Source organism: Hylobates moloch, unplaced genomic scaffold (assembly GCF_009828535.3).
Source record: "Hylobates moloch isolate HMO894 unplaced genomic scaffold, HMol_V3 SCAFFOLD_5, whole genome shotgun sequence".
Lineage (NCBI taxonomy): Eukaryota > Metazoa > Chordata > Mammalia > Primates > Hylobatidae > Hylobates > Hylobates moloch.
In genome coordinates, this window is record NW_026652280.1 from 18,065,135 (window position 1) to 18,084,796 (window position 19,662).

Consider the following 19,662-nt stretch of genomic DNA (forward strand, 5'->3'; position numbering starts at 1 on the left):
GATAGACTGGATAAAGAAAATGTGGCACATATACACTGTGGAATACTATGCAGCCATAAAAATGATGAGTTCATGTCCTTTGTAGGGACATGGATGAAGCTGGAAATCATCATTCTGAGCAAACTTTCGCAAGGACAGAAAACCAAACACCACATGTTCTCACTCATAGTTGGGAATTGAACAATGAGAACACTTGGACACAGGGTGGGGAACATCACACACCGGGGCCTGTTGTGGGGTGTGGTGAGGGGGGAGGGATAGCATTAGGAGAAATACCTAATGAAAATGATGAGTTAATGGTTGCAGCACACCAACATGGCACATGTACACATATGTAACAAACCTGCTCGTTATGTACATGTACCCTAGAACTTAAAGTATAATTTAGAAAAATAAAAAGTAAATAAAAGAGGACCACTTGGCCTAATTTTATCCACTTCCTCTATCAGAAACTTGATCTTTAAGAATAAAGCAGAAGCTTCCCCAATCCAGATATTTATATATAATAATCTGTCGAAGGTTCTTTATTGTAAAAATGACAAACGGATATGACAGTGAGTCAATCTGCAATGAGAACTACTTGTAAAGTGTGTCTGTCCTACATTCATATAGTGCGAACACTATATGGAAATACTGTGAATTCTGTCATCAAGGCCTAGTTCTGCATTATTAGTGAATTAATGACAACTTTTAATCAATGTGCCTGCACTGATTTTTAACTTGTTGAATTCCATTTTCAGGATTCATAGATTCTTTCTTGTGTGAACCACCCCATCTTTGTCTTTGCTATGTGCCATGCTTGAATATTCTCTTTTTTAGATAATTCTCTTTTTTAAATTTTTCATTGCTAATTTTTATCTTTGCTTGTGTTCTTATTCAGAATACATTTTCAGTTTGAGTCTCATCAATTGGTTTCTACAGATTCTCCTGTTTCCCTCCAACATGTAAATTATAGGCTAGCTGTCATACCTGTTGACAAAGAAATGGCTGAATAATTTTACAGCTCTCCGGCCTAACCTGATCACATTGTCTGTATAGAGATGATGATGGTTTTCTTTTTCTTTATTCCCAGAGGGATCAGCATTTGTATTACATTGTGGCAGTAGAAAGGGAATTTTAAAACTCATTTGGAGTGGTAATCTCTTCACTTAGAGTATGAAGCTGAAATAGATCTGTTTTGTGCTTCATTCACACTCCTTGTATTACACCATTAAATATCTTCCCAGGGACCAGAAGATTCAGGAGATTTTGCTTAATCACTTCATGCCCAATATCATGGGGACCACATTTGCAGGATGTGGGGCATGATAACCCCCTGTGGTTAGGATAACAGCTGTTCTCAGTTGTAACACAAGCAATACAAAGTGAAATACTCACAAAATTATCCTCAGGGCTGTGGTAGGAAGGAATAATGTTATAGAGGTTGATTTGCCCACATCCATATAATTGTTATATTGTAAAGCCTAGTTTGGACTTAAGTCCATGCTTTTTCTTTTGCTTTGTTAAATGTATTTATTTTTACATTGCACTCTATCCTTGAAGAGGATGTGTGAGAGCTGCCTGCCTTTCATGGGAAGAAAGGGTTAGTATGCTGAAGGCTGAAGAGAATTTGGTGGCTGTTAATGTACCATGTAATGGTACCATATAATATGTAATATGCAAAAAAGCACATCCTACTGCCTCCCAGACCCTCATCAGCTTTCTCATACATTTCTGTAAACTGTTCATGTTTTACTGAGAAAACAATTCACAACACCACTCTGCGGGAAGATGCGACCTAGTACAGATGGGATATAGTTTTATCTTGGTGTGTGTTAGAGAGTGAGTAACTACATACCAGAGGTTTTCAAAATGTGGATCCTGGACCAGCAGCATCAGGATCTCCTGGGAACATGTTAGAAATACAAACTGCCCCAAATCGACTGAATCATAAATTCTAGGGGTGAGGTAGTTTAACAGTTTCTTCAAGTGATTCTGATGCATTGAAATTTGAGAACTGTTGCTATAATCAAGGCTCTCAGGAAATGATTTTGTTCACAATTTGTCCTTAACTGTGAGGATAGTTGTGTAAAATATTTTTTAGTAATAGAATGTCAAATAGAGATCCCTCCCATCATGTAGCCACAAAGTGTTAAGCACCTACTGTATGCAGAAGAGTATGCTAACTATTGTAGCAAAAGGAAAGATGAATAAAATATGGTTTCAACCATCTGTGAGCTCAATTTGCCAATGAAATAGAGATGTAAGTAGCACAGTAGCCTGCCTCATTGGGGGTTATGTGTAATACCCTTTTGCAAAATGAAAAATATGGGCTAAATTCACCATTGTATCATTGATACAATGAACCAAACCACCCTTTGCTCTTTTCAGGGATGAAGAAATGGAGGGTGTTCATTAAAAGCTTTGCAGTTTGAACCATAATGTTCATATGGTTAGCGACTGAAATAGAATGCTGCCTCACACTTCTTTCCCATTGCTTTTGCCTTACAAATTAGCCCCAACCCCGGGAGCCTGAGGCTAGATCAGGATTACAAAGTCATTTTCTACCTGTTCAGCAATTAAACAAATTCACAATAGACTTTTCCTTCTATTTAACTTTTATTAAAAGAAATGCTAAGGTACTGAGATGCAGTACATCATATTTATTACCAAAATTATTAACAAATATACAAAACTTGTACATGTAATTTTCTTACATCCATTTATTCTCTATAATACTGATTTTTGTTCAAGTAGGTTATCTACAGTATGTAAACATCCCTTGGATTGACCTCACACAGATTAGGAAAGCCCGCTAACCCATGCTTTTGTCAGATACTTCTTTTTTATTTATTTGGCTTTCATTTGTAGCATCTAATCTCCACATTTGGCACATGGAAGAGACATCTACAGTGCAAAAGAGGCAGATTTTTCTGGTTTCACTCTGAACAATTTTGCAGGGGCACAGTTAAAGAGCTGAGAGGAGACACGAGCACTCTAACTTGATGGCGTTGGGTGAGCTGTAATGCCAACATCTCTTGGATCAGCCACTAAACTTGAGCATAAAGTCAATGCCTCTTCCTTCACCCACCCTCCCACCCATCCACCCCCATGCAAGGCTGGTTCAGTTTTAACCTTGTCTTAAAAGGGTTACGGGAAATTCCATCCATCCCAGAACAAGTAGGTTAATTTCACTGAGTAACAAGTTTTTTGTTCTTCCTTGTGGGTTGGTTTCTGTGGTTTGATGAGCCAGCAAAACTCTTAAATGGAGAATAAAATAAAAAACAGATACGAGAGTAGAACTTTCTGCTTTCAATTGGCATCTCTGTATCCAAGGCCAGAGCCTTTCTGTGGTGGAAAAGTGATAAAGGCCTTAGCGAATGGCAGAGAAAAGCCACCCTTGTCATAACAACTTGGACTCCAAGTCTTCGCACACAGTGTCAGAAAAATCAAAAAGAAAAGACAAAAAGGTAATTAAAGATTCTGCCCTCTTCTTCCTGGGTTTCCTTTTGCTTATTTAACTTAATCTACCCAAGTAAAGCTGATCCAGAGAGAGCTCTGTTCGCCTGCTCACCCCCATTCTCACTCTCCAGCACAGTATTGCTCGTGTGGTCGGCTGCACCTTGTCCGCGAAGCACCCGCGGAGAACGTCTGGATTTGGACGCGCGCCTGCCTCCTGGCTTCCGTCACCACAGAGGCGCGGGTCCCTCCGACGCCCCGTAGAGCTCGGCCAGCTTCCGGAAGCGGGGCCCCCAGTCCGTCAGGAAGTCGAAGTTCTGTTCCGAGTCCGACGTGGCCGACTGCAGGGAGCTCAGCGACCCCGCCACAGAGCCGTCGCCCTCGAACATGTACGTCTGAAGGGAGTCGAAGGGCGGCGCCCACAGGTCCATGTCGGCCTCGTAGAGCTTGGCCAGCACGTAGCTGTGGACGGTGCTGTTCACTGCGCACGTCTGAGGCACGTAGCGCGAGAGGCTCTCGATCTCGGGCAGCATGTCCTGCCGCGTCTTGGGGGCGGCCCCCGCCTGCGCCTCGCGGGGGTTCCACATGGCGGCGATGTCGAAGGCCTCGGTGTCCTCCTCGCCGCCGCCCTCGTCGTCGTAGCGGACGATGTTCTCGTGGATGTTTTCCTCGTCGTCGATGATGTATGGTTGTTTCCGGTGCCGCCTCATGGACAAAATGAGCAACACCAGCACTGCCAGGAACAAAAGGGAGAGTCTGTTTACCGAGGAGATGTGGCTGTGTGTGCGGTGAGTAGAAATAGTCTTGATTCACCACGGGTAGGGGAAGAGCTACCGAGTGGAGAGCTCAGAGATAGCTTTTGGATATCTGAAACCTCGGGGAGTTCTAATTTAAGTCCACCTTGTTCTCTTTCTGTAAGTCAGGTTGTGGACAATGAAGCCCTGTGTTTCTTCAGATGGTTTAATTAGAAAAAGTTGCATATAGTCGCTTAACATCAGCTTGCTGTTTTGAAATTGTGTGTGTCTACACCTAACACCCAATTTAAAATCCCATTAACAAAGCACGAAGGCCTGCTATGGACCAACATACTCTTAAGGACCAGATCACGTGCTCTGTTTATATGATGATAAATATACATTTTTCCTCTTGTAATGTGAAAGTCTTATTATGTAGATGGACTTCTGCTTCCGTATATTAGCATCTTAATAGGATTCTACTCTGTATATAATCACGTCTTAATATGCATAGAGACACACATAGTAAGTATGCACCAAAGTTGTAGTCTTTTTATTCCTCTGAAAAACAACAGAACATAAGTGATCCCTGGGGTCCGATAAACTCAGGTTCCTCAGAGAAGCCTTTCATTAGAGAGGTGGTTGTGGCTTTCTGGACCCAAGGGTGTTTATGGAAGGGAGAGAATGAGCGGTAGCATTTTATATAATTCATCGTGTTATCAAAGAAATACCACACTGTTAGATGTGCCCTTGGAGGTTTGGATAAAATTTTATCCCAACAAATGCATTTTTACCCCCTAGAATGTGTTCGCCGGGGTTTAAAGGAGAGATAGAGATAATCGCATTGAGCTATTTATCTCTCTTACTGAAAACGTTTTCCAGGAAGAGTGTTGAGGTTTTAGCTGTAGAACTGGTATTGATTTTTTTTTTCTGGTGTGCTTTGTTACAGCTGGTGAACAGTGACAGTTTGACAGCACTGCAAAATAAGACCCGAGTTTATCCAAGGGGAAAAAGTGGAGTACATTCATACATGCAGTGAAAGATGACAGACTAATAAAACTCACAACAATGATTTAAAAAATTTTTTGGATGTAGATGTGCTTTTTTATACATTGCAATTAATGACATTAATACATAATATTTTCCCGGATGGCTTTGGTGACAAAACATACACAGGAAACGATGATATGCTCGTGTGTATTTTCCCTGTGTGCAAAAATACGAGGCGTGGACTAAAAGGAGGGTGGGATTCCTAGAGAAAAAGAGACTAATAGGACTCTAAGGAAGCGTGGGCTTGAATCAAGCGTGAAAGGTTGGAGTGTGATTTGGATTGATGCAGGTTGGAGACGTGAGGTTCGAAGTGAGCATGCTCTGTTTGCAGGATTCAGTAAAGTTATTAAACCCAAATATTTTTAAGGCTCTATGCTAAGCAATGGGTAAACAATATTGAGTGTGACATGGATTCTGCTCTTGTAAGCTTGTAATCTAAGGAGCTCATGGATGCTGATAATGCAAGTCAGACAGTGATAAGGGCTATTAGAGCCACAAGTGTCACCAGGAGAGTACAAAGGCAGGGCCAGTGAATTTTACTTGGGAGACTGGGTAGGGCTTCACAGAGGTGACCTTGAAGTGGTAGGGGTGGTATTCGGAGAATGCTAGGAAGCAAACTTGGAAGTCTTTTGAGTACCTTGCTGGAGAATTAGGCCGTTTATATAGAACTGGTCTGTCCCTTGAAAAATAAAGATTGCTACATGTCTTTTTTTTTTTTTTAGGTAATCTAATTTAAAAAACAAATATTACATAATGCCCTGAAAATCAGATTTTGAGGAAGATGGTCTTATTCAGCTGAAAGGCTTCTCTGACAGAAGAGAATTAGTTCTAGGGATGGTTTATTCTTCGTGTACTATAGGCACGGTGCGTAGAGCTTATGAGATTTTCTAGGAACTAGATACATATATGAGACATGAAAAAAAACCCAGGAAGTCAGAATTAATTTATTTAGTTGTCCATAAAATATAGTATTTTGTTGACAAATGCAAGTCAAATCTTAAAGTTTAATGAATTATTTTTAATGTGGAATGTGTACTCTTAGAAGTAAGGGTACTTAAAACTGTGAGGATTTTATGACAGCTCTGCTCAATTTAGCTCCTGAAAACTGTTTACTTTTTCTGTACAGTTCAAAAGACAATACATCATCATGGGTGGGAAGGGATAAAATAAATTGTCCCTTGCACACCATTTTTAACTTGAGAGCCTCTCCAAGCCAGTCTCTTTAAATCAGTATTTCTGTAATGATGGCATTTTGTGGGCCAGGGTGAACTTTTAACTTCGACATTTTCCAAAAATAGAAGTAAGGGCAGCCAGTCTGGAAATTCCTCCCAGGAACAAGTTTCTTCAAAGGCCTCTTACAGGTTGTCCACTTCTGTGCTAAAGGACTCCCAATGCCACCTTATGGAAACTCAAGGAATTGCAGGGAGGTTTTACTTGTCAATGCAGTCGGGGACCAGAAACCGTAACAATTTTCTCTGACACAGGGATCCAAGAACTTAGAAAGGTTACTTATTTATACTCTCTCTCTTTACGTAGGACTGAACTAAAACAACAAAATTGAACCACATGTTGGGTTTTTAAATGTATTTTGAGAAGCACATTCTACAGACCTACCTAGAAAACCAAGTGTTGAGATTTTACACGGGAACTTCTTTCTTTGGTCTGTCTCTTGGTATAGAGGTGAACTTGGGATCAAGGGTGTATGTGAATATCTGTACCTCTATTCTAATTTCAATCCTCAGGGCTTTTTCCATCAGAAAACTCGGATTTCTTTTATATTAATAATACTAGTATCTACTAAATCTGTTTTTCTCTAAGCATGATATATATGCTATAGATTAGTTCAATAAGAAGAGCAAGGATATACGTACAGGTACTTTCTTTTTTTGCAAGAGTTGGTTTAGGTGTTTTTGTTTCACTGTTTTTGAGTGTGGAATTAGAAAAGAATTGCAAGGATGGCCTTACATACCAGGGAGTTGGGGAGCCACCTTGCAGTATGACTTGAGAGGAAGAAGGAAGGGTTCCTTACCCCAGTAGTGCTCTCCCACTACTAGCCTGTTATGTCCTTATTTCATCAGCAGAGGCAAACTGACCCTGTTTAGTCACTGTTCCTGGTAAGATGGCCATGGTGCCTAGGAGGGGTACTAATCACTCCAAACAGCTTATTCTCCAGAAATCTGTGTGGTTCACACCATCACTTCCTTCAGCTCTCTGCTCAAAGGTCTTATCAGTGAGGGATTCCCTGACTGCCCTGTTTGAAATGGCATCTATCCCTGTCACTTGTCCAACCAGGATACCTTATCCCTCTTCCCTTCCCTGTAATACCACCTCCAGAATCGGGATGAGCGTTTAGGAGAAAGGCAGTGCCGTTGAGCCACAGGGGTGCCCAGTGTGTATGGCCTGCCTGCATTTCAGCCCTGGCTCTGCCTCTGACTTTGGTTTTGAGCCTGTCACTTACCCATTTGTGACTTAGCTACTACTTAAATGAAGGGGTTAGAAGAGGTGATCATCAAATCCTGTCTAAATTGTAATTTTGATTCTATGATGTCAAAATGAACCTGCTTTGTTCTGAGGTAAACTCAGGAAGGCCAGGACTTGTCTGTTTCATTAATCCTAGCACCTTGTGTGGTGCCCCAGCTCATAGTAGATACTTTGTAAGTGTATGTGCTTTGATCTTGCCACAGACACCTTGAAGAAGGGACTGTCCTCAGTTTCTTTACTGTTTTTTGCAGCCTCACTCTACCACCTTTTGAGTAAGCAAGGTGTGGAAGAGCAGTTCTGAGTAGCTGTGTCAGGAAGGTAATGAACAGATGTCTGAGTGAGCACTGGCAGGACTCCACGGAAGGGAAAGCAGCCCCTTACTCACCTAAGAGGACAAAGATGCAGGCGAGGATGGCAATGAGGGCGCCCCGGCTCAAACTGACTGGGAGCATGTAGGCCTCTGGGCTGCAGGACATGACGTGGCCGTCGTCGTCACAGCTGCACACTTGGATGGTCAGTGTGCCTGTGCTGCTCAGCACGGGCTGCCCGCTGTCTGCTATCAGGATAGGCAAGTGAAAGACACTCTGCTCCTGCTGCCGGAAACCAGACCTCCTGGTTAGAATCCGCGCTGTGTTGTCTGAAAGAAGGAGGGGTTCCAGGATTGGAAAAGGGAAGATGAATTAATTTCTTGGATTGAGGAAAGCAAGGGGGCAGGGGCAGGGTGTAGGAAGGAAAGAGGATAGTGAGATATTCCCCGGTAGTGGTCAGCCATGGTGGGTTTGCCTGGATCAGCATTTGGATTCAGAAACCACGCTTTTTGCTTGCTTTTAGGCAAAAGCCTGAGGCCTAGAAGAGAAAGCCTTTTTTTTTTTTTTGAATCTGTCTTATCCTTTGTGACATAAAGTGCCCAAGGCAAACTGTCAGACTTCAGATCTAACAAAAATGTCCCTGGGAAAGCTTGACAGAAAAGAACAATCACTGGTGACTTGTGGTCCCTGTTTGTTCCTGCTCAGCAGCTTGCCAAGGCCCCGGTGCTGCTTTGCGCCTCCAGGAAAAGAATGCTGAGGAGCCCGTGTGACTGTGGCAGATTACTTATTTTTGCCACTTTGGCTGGAATTCACGTCTTTTACTATTTTCTTTTATGCCTCTGAAATGCAGTCACCAACTCCTGTGTTTCCTAAAGAACCTGCTCATTTAGTAGAAGCTTCTTTGAAATCCCCTAATCATATGACACACCTTGTTATTTCTCCTGGGTTGGTGGTCTCACTTTAAGCAGTTAATATGAACTTGGTGAAACTTTGTTCCTGATCAATACTAGAAATCTTTCCTCCAGTTTTAAAGGGGATTAGTCAAATTATTAGATATTTTCTACGAAGTCGGGATGTGTACGTGTGTGTGTGTTTACATTTATATTCACATATTGTGTTGTGGGAGTTTTCGTTTTTAAAATCTGCGTTCTCAAGTTTCCTGGAATAGGTTTGAATTCTAAAGTAGATATACTTTCGCAAAGCTCAGATTATTTGCAGCAGAGGAAAAATTTGAGAGACGTAGTAGGACATGGAAGAAGTGATTCTCAGAGCTAATACCACCAACACAGAGGTCCCATGGATGTGTTTCATATTTCATAGGAAAGAGTCTAGAACATCACAAAAAATTCTGGGAGCCTAACCTAAGAAAACATTATTAGTGATCATCAATATTTCTGGTTCTTCTTCCCTTTTTGGACATACTGAAGGATTATACTTTTCTATCCTCTTAAATGTGGATATGTCTGTGTGATTTGCTTTAGTTGAGCAATAGTGATTTGTGTTACTTCTAGGCAGAAGTCTGTATGAGCTGGTGTATGAGTCTCCATTCTCTTTCCTTGCTGTAGTTACTGAGAAAGAACCACAGGGTGTGAGATGCAGAGCAGGGCGGCCTGGGACACTGAGCTCAGACACACAGTAGGCTGTATGTGAGCAAGAAATTGACTGTAGTTGTGCTAAGCCACTGAGATTTTCATGGTAGTTGTTCCCATAGCACAACCTGGGCTATTCTGAGTAACACATTACCCCTTAATTAACTTTTCCTCCTCCACCCTGCTTTTTATGCTAACAGCTGTTGTTACTAAAGGCTCATGTGCCATGTACCTGCACTTTGCATGCAGTATCTCACTCCATCTTCACAATTTGGAGATAGTAATAATCTTACTTTTTTTCAGAAATAGAAGTAAGGCCTAGAGTGATTTTATTATTTGTTTGAAGCCACTAACCTGGTTAGTAGCAGAGCTGGGATTTGAACTCTGGTCTCTCTGTCTCCAAAACATGCATACCTTCCATTGTGCTATATAACTGCTTATTTAGTTTAGTAATATTAACTGTCAAAAAAATTCAGATAAGCATAATCTCTTCCTGCTTTGATACAGGCTACTTCTTATTTTCTTCTCAATGGAGAAAGGATGCCAACCTGAGGATTATATTCATATTTCCACCTACCACACAACCCATGCACCTTTCTGTTTTCCACACTTAATACCTAAATACTATCAATTCCACTTTGTAGTTTTAATTGCTTGTTTTTTCAGAAAGCAGGTTTTTCTCTAATCAGAACTATTTTTTTATTTTTTTGGTTTAATCCAGGCGAGGTCATGAGACTTTTAGAAAATCTGACTAGAACCGAAATTCATAAAAGTATTATACCTATGATATATATGTTTCGTGATCTAAGAATTATTTAAGATTAAAGAAAAATGTCAGAGCATCACATTGCTGAGTCCAGTGCTGGAAGGGGCCTGGCATATAGTAGCCACTTGGAAAATTTTTGTTGAATGTGATAATGAGGGCTTTAGTAACTTATTTGGAAACAGCATTTTTTCCTAAGGTGACACAGAACACTGTGTGTGTGTGGGGCGGGGGTGTGGTGGGGGGCATGGTAAAACAGGACTCAATTTCTAATCCCAATTTTAATGCTTATTCAGCTTATTGACTCTCTGGTCTTGGGCCATTTGCTTACTTTCCTCATCTGTCAGATGGGACAGTAAGAATCAGACGGATTAATAACCTCCTTAAAGCCTCACAGAATTATTGTAAATATCAAATAAGGTATGGGAAAATACTTTGAAACTGTAAAGTACTATATACACATAATTCTTTTCATAATGTTTTGGGGCTGAAAAGTAAAAAAAAGGCTTTACTGGAGATAGTGCCCTGTTGTGTTCATAAAAGGACATCATGTTTCAGGCACAGGAACAGAGGTAGTTGACAGTAGCTCTGCCCTATATTAGTCAGTTTTTGTTGTGGTGGCTTTTTTTAGAGACAGGATCTTATTCTGTCACCCAGTCTGGAGTACAGTGGTCTGATCATAGCTCACTGCAGCCTTGAACTCCTGGGCTCAAGTGATCCTCCCACCTTAGCCTCCCAAGTGCTGGGACTACAGGTGCATGCCACCATGTCTGGCTAATTAAAAAAAAATTGGTAGGGATGGGGTCTTGGTGTGTTGCCCAGGCTGATTTCAAACTCCTGGGCTCAAGTGATCCTTCTGTTTTAGGCTCCCAACTAGCTGGGACTACAGGTGTGTGCCACCATGCCTGACTAATTTTTGAAATATGTTTTTCAGAGATAGGGTCTTGCCGTGTTGCCCAGGCTGGTCTTGAACTCTTGGTATCAAGCAGTTCTCCTGCCTCAGCCTCCCAAAGTGTTGGAGTAACAGGCATCAGCCACTGTGCCGAGACTTGTTCAGTTTTAAAATGAGCCTCAGTAAAGGATACTCGTGAGATAAATTGTCATTTGGAGATTAAGAGTTCATGCTTTCTGTTGAAGATGTGCTGACTTCTGTTTTGGGAAACCTTCCAAGAGATGTCATGTCTTATTATAGTCATCCAGTGCTGGTGGCCCATCTTTTTAAGGAATTGGTTCCATAAATTGGTGTCCAAAGTCCTCTTTAAGAAATTTGCAGCATTTTGCTGCATTTTGTTTCACTCATTAGAATGATAGCTTAGCTGAACAGTTGAAGAAAAAAATATAATGTGTTACAATGTGTTATTTTTTCCCCCCAGGGTTGCCTTTGTAAAGCCAATCCTAGGTTGAAAGCACTTTTTGTGGGAATAGTTTCCCTGCGAAGCAGATAAATGAATAGTTCAAAATTTTGACCCAATAAAAACTTCAGGATATTTAATTGAAGTATTTCTGCCTTTATAATTCGTATTACCAATCCTTCCAGAATTATTATAGTGTTTTTATGATGACATGTAGGAGGTTGAAGGGATGACTTAGAAGAATGCTCTCCCATTTAGAAGAAAACAGGTTTGAGATTCTCAAGTTTTATAGCAGAAAACTGTCATGTGGGGTTGAAGTAATACTTTTAATCTCAAATAATTGATGTTTGAAACTAAAACCAGGCATGCCTAACCTAATCATGACTTTTGGTTACCCTTTGCTTAGATTTTTACAAAGTGGCAATATTTTAGAATTGGAATGAAAATGAGGCTACTGCAGTCTCGAGAGTGATGACCTTCCCAGGGTCAGATGGCTAGCTGGCAGCAGAGTTAACAACAGATGAGGTTCATTTGACAGTTTTAACTTATTTTTTCCATTGCCCTGACCTTTTCTTTTCTTTTGAAGTAAATCATCTGGCTACAGAACGAAAGTCCTTCCTTTTCCCATCTGTGCCCAAAGAAGAGTGTGCTGGGTCTATGAGCCCCTTAGCTGGTCTGAAAGCTTGTTGGAAAAGAGGGGCCTAGAATTCTGTTCCATCAAAGCTATAGCGGGGAGCGGTTTCTGGACAGGGAACCCTACCTGAAAGTATGTCTCTAATCATCCTAAAGTAATAAAGCTGTTTCAGTGCCAAAACTGTTTATGGTCCTGTATTTGCCCTTTGTTATCTCTATTACTTATCCTTTGTCTCCTTTTTGTTTGGAGAGCTTTTTACTGTTTCCTGCTTTGATCTCTGCCTAGAAATGTGCCCCCAGGATTTTTAATTTTATTTTATTTATTTATTTTTTTTATCCTAGGTCACTTTCTGTTGTTCTCAGATTTTTCCCATTGTTACAGAACATATGAACAGGGCTTCTACCAGTGGGAATGAAGGATTTTGCCTCTGGGCTTTGCAATGTTTCTGGCACAGGACAGGCATTCAGTAAACATCTGTCGACTTACTGACTGAATGAGTTTTAGAGTTGGCAAAGGGTTCTCTGTGTTTGTTGTTCTGAAACGAAACTTTAAAAGACACTGTGAGGCTGGGCGCAGTGGCTCATGCCTGTAATCCTAGCACTTTGGGAGGCTGAGACGGGAAGATTGCTTGAAGCCAAGAGTTCAAGACCAACCTGGCCAACATAGACCCCACCTCAAAAAAAAAAAAAAGACACTTAATTATTAACATCCTCCCTGCTAGTAAGGAGCAGGTAGCCTTTGACATTGTTTGCATAAGATAGTAACCCAAAGTAGCTGGCCTATGCTGTAGAAAAGCATAGATAGCCAGCCATCCACCTGATTACCTTGGTTGTCCCTTATGGTAAAGTTGGGGTTGTTAGCAGCCTCAGGAGCCAAGCTGTAGTAGAAATGCTGACCATTGCGTGGGTCATCTTGGTCCACTGCACTCACTGTCTGGATCAGCTGAGGGAGGGACATGAAATCAGGTGAGCTGGAGCCAAAGGAAAAAGCACCAGGGCCCAGTTAAATCCCAAACCTGGAAACGCGATGGTGGGTTGTTTTACGTTATGAGAAGGATATCATTGATATGGGAGAGGGGCAGGGAAATGCTGAGTAGAGAAGGGCAGGGTCCCTAGTGAGGGCTCCATCCTCTGGCCTGTGTCTGCGGATCTAAGTGAGAATAGGAACTCCTGTTTTCAGGCCCAAATGTTGCATTTTCCAAGACCACTCTGGCCAACCATGCCCCCCATTCTGTACCCATATAAACCCGAGACCTTAGCGGGCACAGACACAAGCAGCTGGATGTTGAGAGGAGAAGAGGAGCACACCAGCAGACACTGGCAGACTAGCGATGGTGGAATGATGTGGATGCCAAGGGAGTTCAGCCCGGGACAGTTGGAGAAGAGTCTGGCCACTGGGCAGCCCGAATCCGGGGGAAGATCACCTTCCCACTCCATCCCCCACTTCTGGCTTCCCATCCATCTCACTAAGAGCCACCTTCACCACTCAATAAACGTTGCACTCAGCCTTCCAGCCCACGTGTGATCTGATTCTTCCAGTTCACTGGGCAAGAACTCCGGCTGTCACACTGGCCCTCTGTCCTTGTGATAAGGCAGAGGGTCTATTGAGCTAATACAAGCCATCTGCAGAAGGCATAGCTGAGAGCAAGCACACTGTAACACACGCCCACTTGGGCTTCAGGAGTGGGCTGAAGCCATGGGGCCAGCGCCCAAAAGTGCTCCCCATGGCTTCTGCACCTGCCTGTCTGCATGCTCCCCCTAGGGGTTGAGCAGCAGGGCACACCCCTGTTCTGCAAGGGGGATAAGGGAACTCTCCTGTTCCATATGAAACTTCCCTGCACAGTCTCCATGCCATCACACACCTCGGGATTTAATTTTGCTTTAGGGTTGGGCTTGAGTATGTTAGTAGGCATAGGATAAATGTTACCTAAATACTTCAGATGTTAGACATCAATATAACATATATTCTTCCACCATGGCCAGCCGTTTCTAGGCAGTCTAAAAAATAAGAGACTTTGAGTTAAAGGGCTCGGGTGCCGCAAAGTCCTGCTTGACCCCATATTTTCTTCTCACCTCATCTACTTAACCTCATCACTGGCCCAATATTTCAGGGCTAAATTGCTGTCTTTGAGAAGCCCCTATTTAAGAATGACCATGACCTGAAGAGAAGTGAGTGACACATCGGCACTGGCCATGTCAGGTTAACAGAAAACAGACATGAGGGAATGGGTCACAGGGAGTCACATTTTGTTGGCAAGAGGGAGAGCTAGCAAAGATAGCACAGGATCCCCAGAGTGGAAGTGCAGAATAGACGAGTCAGAAGCAGAACTCGGGAGTGGGGAGAGCAGGAGGTCAGGTGGCTTCCTCTTGGACTCACTGGCCAAGTTTTGCCTTTTCCATAATGTTTTTCAAAGGAGTAAGTTGCATGAAGTCTGTGGAGACCATGATGTAAAAGCTATTAAATCTGTGTGAAACAGAGGACTGGAATGGGAGCTGGCAGGCTGAGGGGGATACAGAAGAGGTATTGAACGGCAGCCTCCTTCATATGTGTTTCCTCTTGCACCAAGCAACAGCACAGACTACTCCTACCCATCTTGGGCCAAGCCCTGTAGACTTGCCAATCCTGCTGTTTAAAAGCCAGCTGTGCTTCTACCACCATAGGAACCGGGACATCAAAGGTCAGTTTGAGATCCCAGGTGGGCTTGCTTAGTTTGTATTTCTTCATCTGTAAATTAAGGGAGCTAAAGCTACTCTCACAATATGCCGAAGATTAAATAACTGGGGGTGGTGGGGGGAGCTCCCATCAGGGGGCCTTTTGGACACTGTGTTGCTCAGATCCCCCTTCAGTGAAGGATTTTTCCCCCAGTCACATACCAGTCCCTTTGGGGATTGCCAATTGCAGAGAGCCACCTCCCCACTCCTATGGTTTGGGTATTTGACCCCGCCGAATCTCATGTTGAAATGTGATCCCCACTGTTGGAGGTGGGGCCTGGTGGGAGGTGTCGGGGTCATCCAGGTGGATACCTCATGAATGTCTTGGTGCAGTCGTCCTGGTAATGGGTTGAGTTCTTACTCTATTTGTTCCTGTGATAGCTGTTGTTAAAAAGAGCCTGGCACCTTCCCCTCCTGCCTTGCTTCCTCTCACAATGTGATCTGCACATGTCGGCTTCCTTCCCCCTTCCTCCATGCATGGAAGCAGCTTGAGGCCCTCCCTAGATGCAGATGCTGGCATCATGCTTCTTGTACAGCCTGCAGAACCATGAGCCAAATGAACCTCTTTGCTTTATAAATTACGCAGCCTCAGGTAATCCTTTATAGCAATGCAAACTGACAAAGACACCCACGGTCGTCACATCCTTCCAGGGCAACAGACATCCAGTGACTAATTAATGTGATAGTATACAGGTCTGGCTATCCCATCTCAATTTGGGGAAACTCTAGTTCTGGAACTTTCTGAGAAGTCAGCTGAGGCAGTTAGTCTGCATGGCAGCTGGACTTCTTTTGCCCAGTCCTGCTTCCTTCGCTTCCCTCCCACAGGTGCTGGCCCCAAGGACCCTCCTTAATAAACACCTTATACTGGAACTCCATCTCAGGGTATGCCTCCTGGAGACCCCAACTGTTGAACCTGAAAGTAGGGGGAATGGAGTTGCCAGGAAGGTGAGGGTCAGGAGAGTAATGGAGATCAACTTGCCCACAGCCAATCCTCATATCAGTGGTGCTCACACTCCGGGATTACCCTCCTGTCCTATGCCGCCTGGAGACAGAGCCGGCACTTTTCAGCTTGCCTGTAGTGCCAAACACATAGGTAACATATTTCTTGAGGCATGTTACACACACCTGATTCTACATAACTTGATAAACATAGTTGGGAAAGTCGTTTCAGAATATCTGGCCTGCGTATTGTGTATATATTGGTGAGACTGGGGCTTGAGGCCCAGAGCTGGTTGCTTACAGGGCTTTAAAGCATGAGTGAGTGAAGATACAAATTGCTAAGTCTGGGTTGGGAGCGCATGGCCCCTCTCCTGCTCTCTGTTCTCCCAGCAGGTCAGATTTCTTCCTCAGCCTCACTTGTCATGCAATATTCTGCTCAGCTGGTTTCATTCCGCCCTTGGCCATCACCAAGTATGTTATCTGATTTCTTTATGGGCTTCCTTCAAGGCTGCTTACTAAGAGGAAAGCGTGTATCTGGACTTGTCAGACGTGAAGCCGACGACAGTGTCCAACAAGTAAACACAAGGAGGCCTGGTTCTTTATAAACCAGATGTATCTCTGAGCTGTAGGCTTTTGAAAAATCTTCGAAACATTTCCCAGAGCCCAAATCAAAGGTTAATATTTTCAGTATGTTGGCCTAAAGGTGACAAATGGGACAGACTGAACTTGAAGTGAAAGATCTGTACTTCAGATTACTGGATAACAAAGTATTAAAAGATGCATTTAGAAATGGGGACTATGTTTGTTTGACTACAAAAACAGGAGAGATAGTTAAAATGTTCTTCACTTGTTAGAATGCAACCTCTCCTACTCTGAAGCCCTTTAAAAGAGAGTGCTTTATTTTGGGGGGAAGGAGGCTTAATTTACTCTGCTACTTATCACCCTCTTTGTATTATAGATTAAAATTAGCTTATTTTATCATAACAAAATATTCATATAATTTTATAACATAAACAAAAGTTTATATTACATATATAAATTTTATCATATAAAACAAAACTTATTAAAATAAAGACCCAAACCTCCTCACTTAAACTCAACTACCTTAGCACAGTAACTATACTATTTTTGCATATTCCCTCTTGATCATTGTTCACTTGCAGTCATAGTTTTACATGACTGCAAGCATGTAGGTGTAGTTTTAATACCTCCCTTCTTATAATAACATGGATCATTTCTTGGGCTGTAAATTCTGCATTGTAACTTTTATTAGCTGCATAATATTTCAGGTCTTAGTAGACTAGAAATTCACTATATGTAGAAAGAGAATTATCCTAGACTTGTTGAAAAGAATTTTTTTAGGAAGGCTATAGACCATTGCACCAAATTTCAAGGATTGATAGATAAATTTAGATCAGAATCATGATAGAACATCTTTCTTCCCCTGAGGGACATAAATCACTTTTTGCTTTGGCTGAGTAAATGGTAAAGATGTGTCGTCGAGTCCATCTTTGGTGAGTTCAGGGAGCTAACATAAGTTTTGGTTACGCAGACCTAGTCTCTCTGTGCAGCAAGATGCTGGAGGTACTATTCCCAGGGAGTGAGAGAAGTGAAGTGATATGGTTTGGCTGTGTCCCCACCCAAATCTCATCTTGAATTGTAGCTCCCATAATTCCCACATGTTCTGGGAGGGACCTGATGGGAGATAATTGAATCATGGGGGTAGTTTCCCCCATACTGTTTTCATGGTAGTGAATAAGTCTCACAAGATCTGATAGTTTTATAAGGAGTTTCCCTTTTCACTTGGCTCTTAGTCTGTCTTGCCTGCTGCCATGTAAGACGTGCCTTTTGCCTTCCACTATGATTGTGAGGCCTCCCCAGCCACGTGGAACCGTGAGTCCATTAACCTTCTTTTTCTTTATAAATTATCCAGTCTTGGGTATGTCTTTATCAGCAGCATGAAAATGGACTAATACATGAAGGCAAAGTTAGATTACAGTCAGGGGCCTGAATTACCAATGCATGAGTCCCTGCCTTATCAATATGTGCTTCCCCAGCTTTCATGTTAAAACCATTCCAGCCCATTTGATCCAGCACCAGCATCCACAGGACCACAGGGTATACTGGGGTGGGGAAGGGGAGTAAATGAGGACTATTCAGGGATCTGTCGGGTTGCTGGGTCATAGGCAGGGGAGGAAAGCATCTTACAAAAGCAAAAGCAGAATGGAGGAGATGGACAAATTACAGGGCAGGCAACAGCCTGACACATGCATTGCTACATGGGGACTCCAAATGGAGTTCCAGATGTTTCTCAATTACACCACTTAGAATTTGATCAACTAAATATTCAGTTAGGTTTAAGGGCATACTTAAAAAATATACAAATATGTCTCTGAAGATTATGGAGGTATATTTCAAATAAGTAGACCTTTGTCCTTTCGGATTACTTTCCTCTCAAAACTTACCTGACATGAGCAGCACTAAGAAAATGGATGTTTTAATTGAGGGAGGAGAGAAGGTAGGTCATTCTAGGTGGCAGCATTCTGAGATAGGCCAGGGAGTCCCTAAATAAGGTACTTCTTGCCAGAAGTTAAGAAAGAGAGGTAGAAAGATATAGAAAGTAAACTTGTCCTACTGCAAAATATTTTGAGGAATTGGTACCACAGTCGGGAAAAGAGCAGCTTTTTCCTCCTTTACCTGGTCTTCCTGGTCCCTCACTTACAGGCCTCAGCAGGTGTTACTGCCATTGGTGCTACACAATTCAGTTTCCAGGTGGACACATACCTTATACAGCCATCCTGTGCATCAAGCCACCCTCAAAGTGCTTTTTAGGCCATAAAAGGTAATGTAGGTTCCAAATAGTTGTCTTTTTGTTTTTTTACTTTTTTAGAGACAGGGTCTCACGATGTTGCCCAGGCTGGTCTCAAACTTCTGGGCTCAAGCTATCTTCCTGGCTTGGCCTCCAAAAATGCTAGGATTACAGGCATGAGCCACCAATAGTTGTCTTAACAAATAAATGGTTGAAACCTGATATACGGGAATTGGGGACTCTGTTTTGTGAACTGTTCGTTTGTGGAGTCAAAACGAACTTTGACTTTTAATTTGGTTATCTGTAACAATTGTTTCCATAAGTTAGGGGTTAAGCAGAATGCACCACCCACAGGCTGCCTTACCTGCCCTGCCTTGGCGTTCTCACAGACAAAAGCTTCATAGAATCTGGGGAACTCCGGAGCATTGTCATTCACATCTAAGACTTTGATTGTGACAGGAACACTTCCAACCTGGGAGGGATTGTCTAAAGGGAACACAAGGAAAACCAAATCTGAGAGTTTAGTAATGCCAAAAGAAAAAAAAAACAAGAGTAATGGTCTTTGCTAGAAGTTGGTATTTACGACTGGGCGCAGTGGCTCATGCCTGTAATCCCAGCACTTTGGGAGGCCAAGGCGGGCGGATCACGAGGTCAGGAGATTGAGACCATCCTGGATAACAGGGTGAAGTCCCGTCTCTACTAAAAATACAAAAAATTAGCCGGGCGTGGTGCTGGGCGCCTGTAGTCCCAAGTACTCGGGAGACTGAGGCAGGACAATGGCGTGAACCCAGGAGGCGGAGCTTGCAGTGAGCCGAGATAGCGCCACTGCAGTCCGGCCTGGGTGAAAGAGTGAG

At 42.7% G+C, this 19,662-nt stretch overlaps 1 protein-coding gene across 3 annotated transcripts in view; it reads right to left on the reverse strand.

Moving 5' to 3' along the window:
- Positions 1-2,579: 2,579 nt before the first annotated feature.
- The window catches only part of CDH20 (cadherin 20), a 220,088-nt gene continuing 203,005 nt past the window's right edge, over positions 2,580-19,662 (reverse strand). For 2 of the 3 annotated variants that reach the window (XM_058438290.1, XM_032152131.3), the window contains exons 9-12: positions 19,173-19,294; positions 13,174-13,291; positions 8,089-8,340; positions 3,058-4,171 (exon numbers count right to left, since the gene is read on the reverse strand). In XM_058438290.1, the coding sequence (XP_058294273.1) occupies positions 3,666-4,171; positions 8,089-8,340; positions 13,174-13,291; positions 19,173-19,294 (998 nt within the window). In that variant the 3' untranslated portion in view covers positions 3,058-3,665. Of the gene's footprint in view, positions 4,172-8,088; positions 8,341-13,173; positions 13,292-19,172; positions 19,295-19,662 lie in introns of all 3 variants that reach the window. The other variant, XM_032152130.2, reaches the window with a different exon arrangement.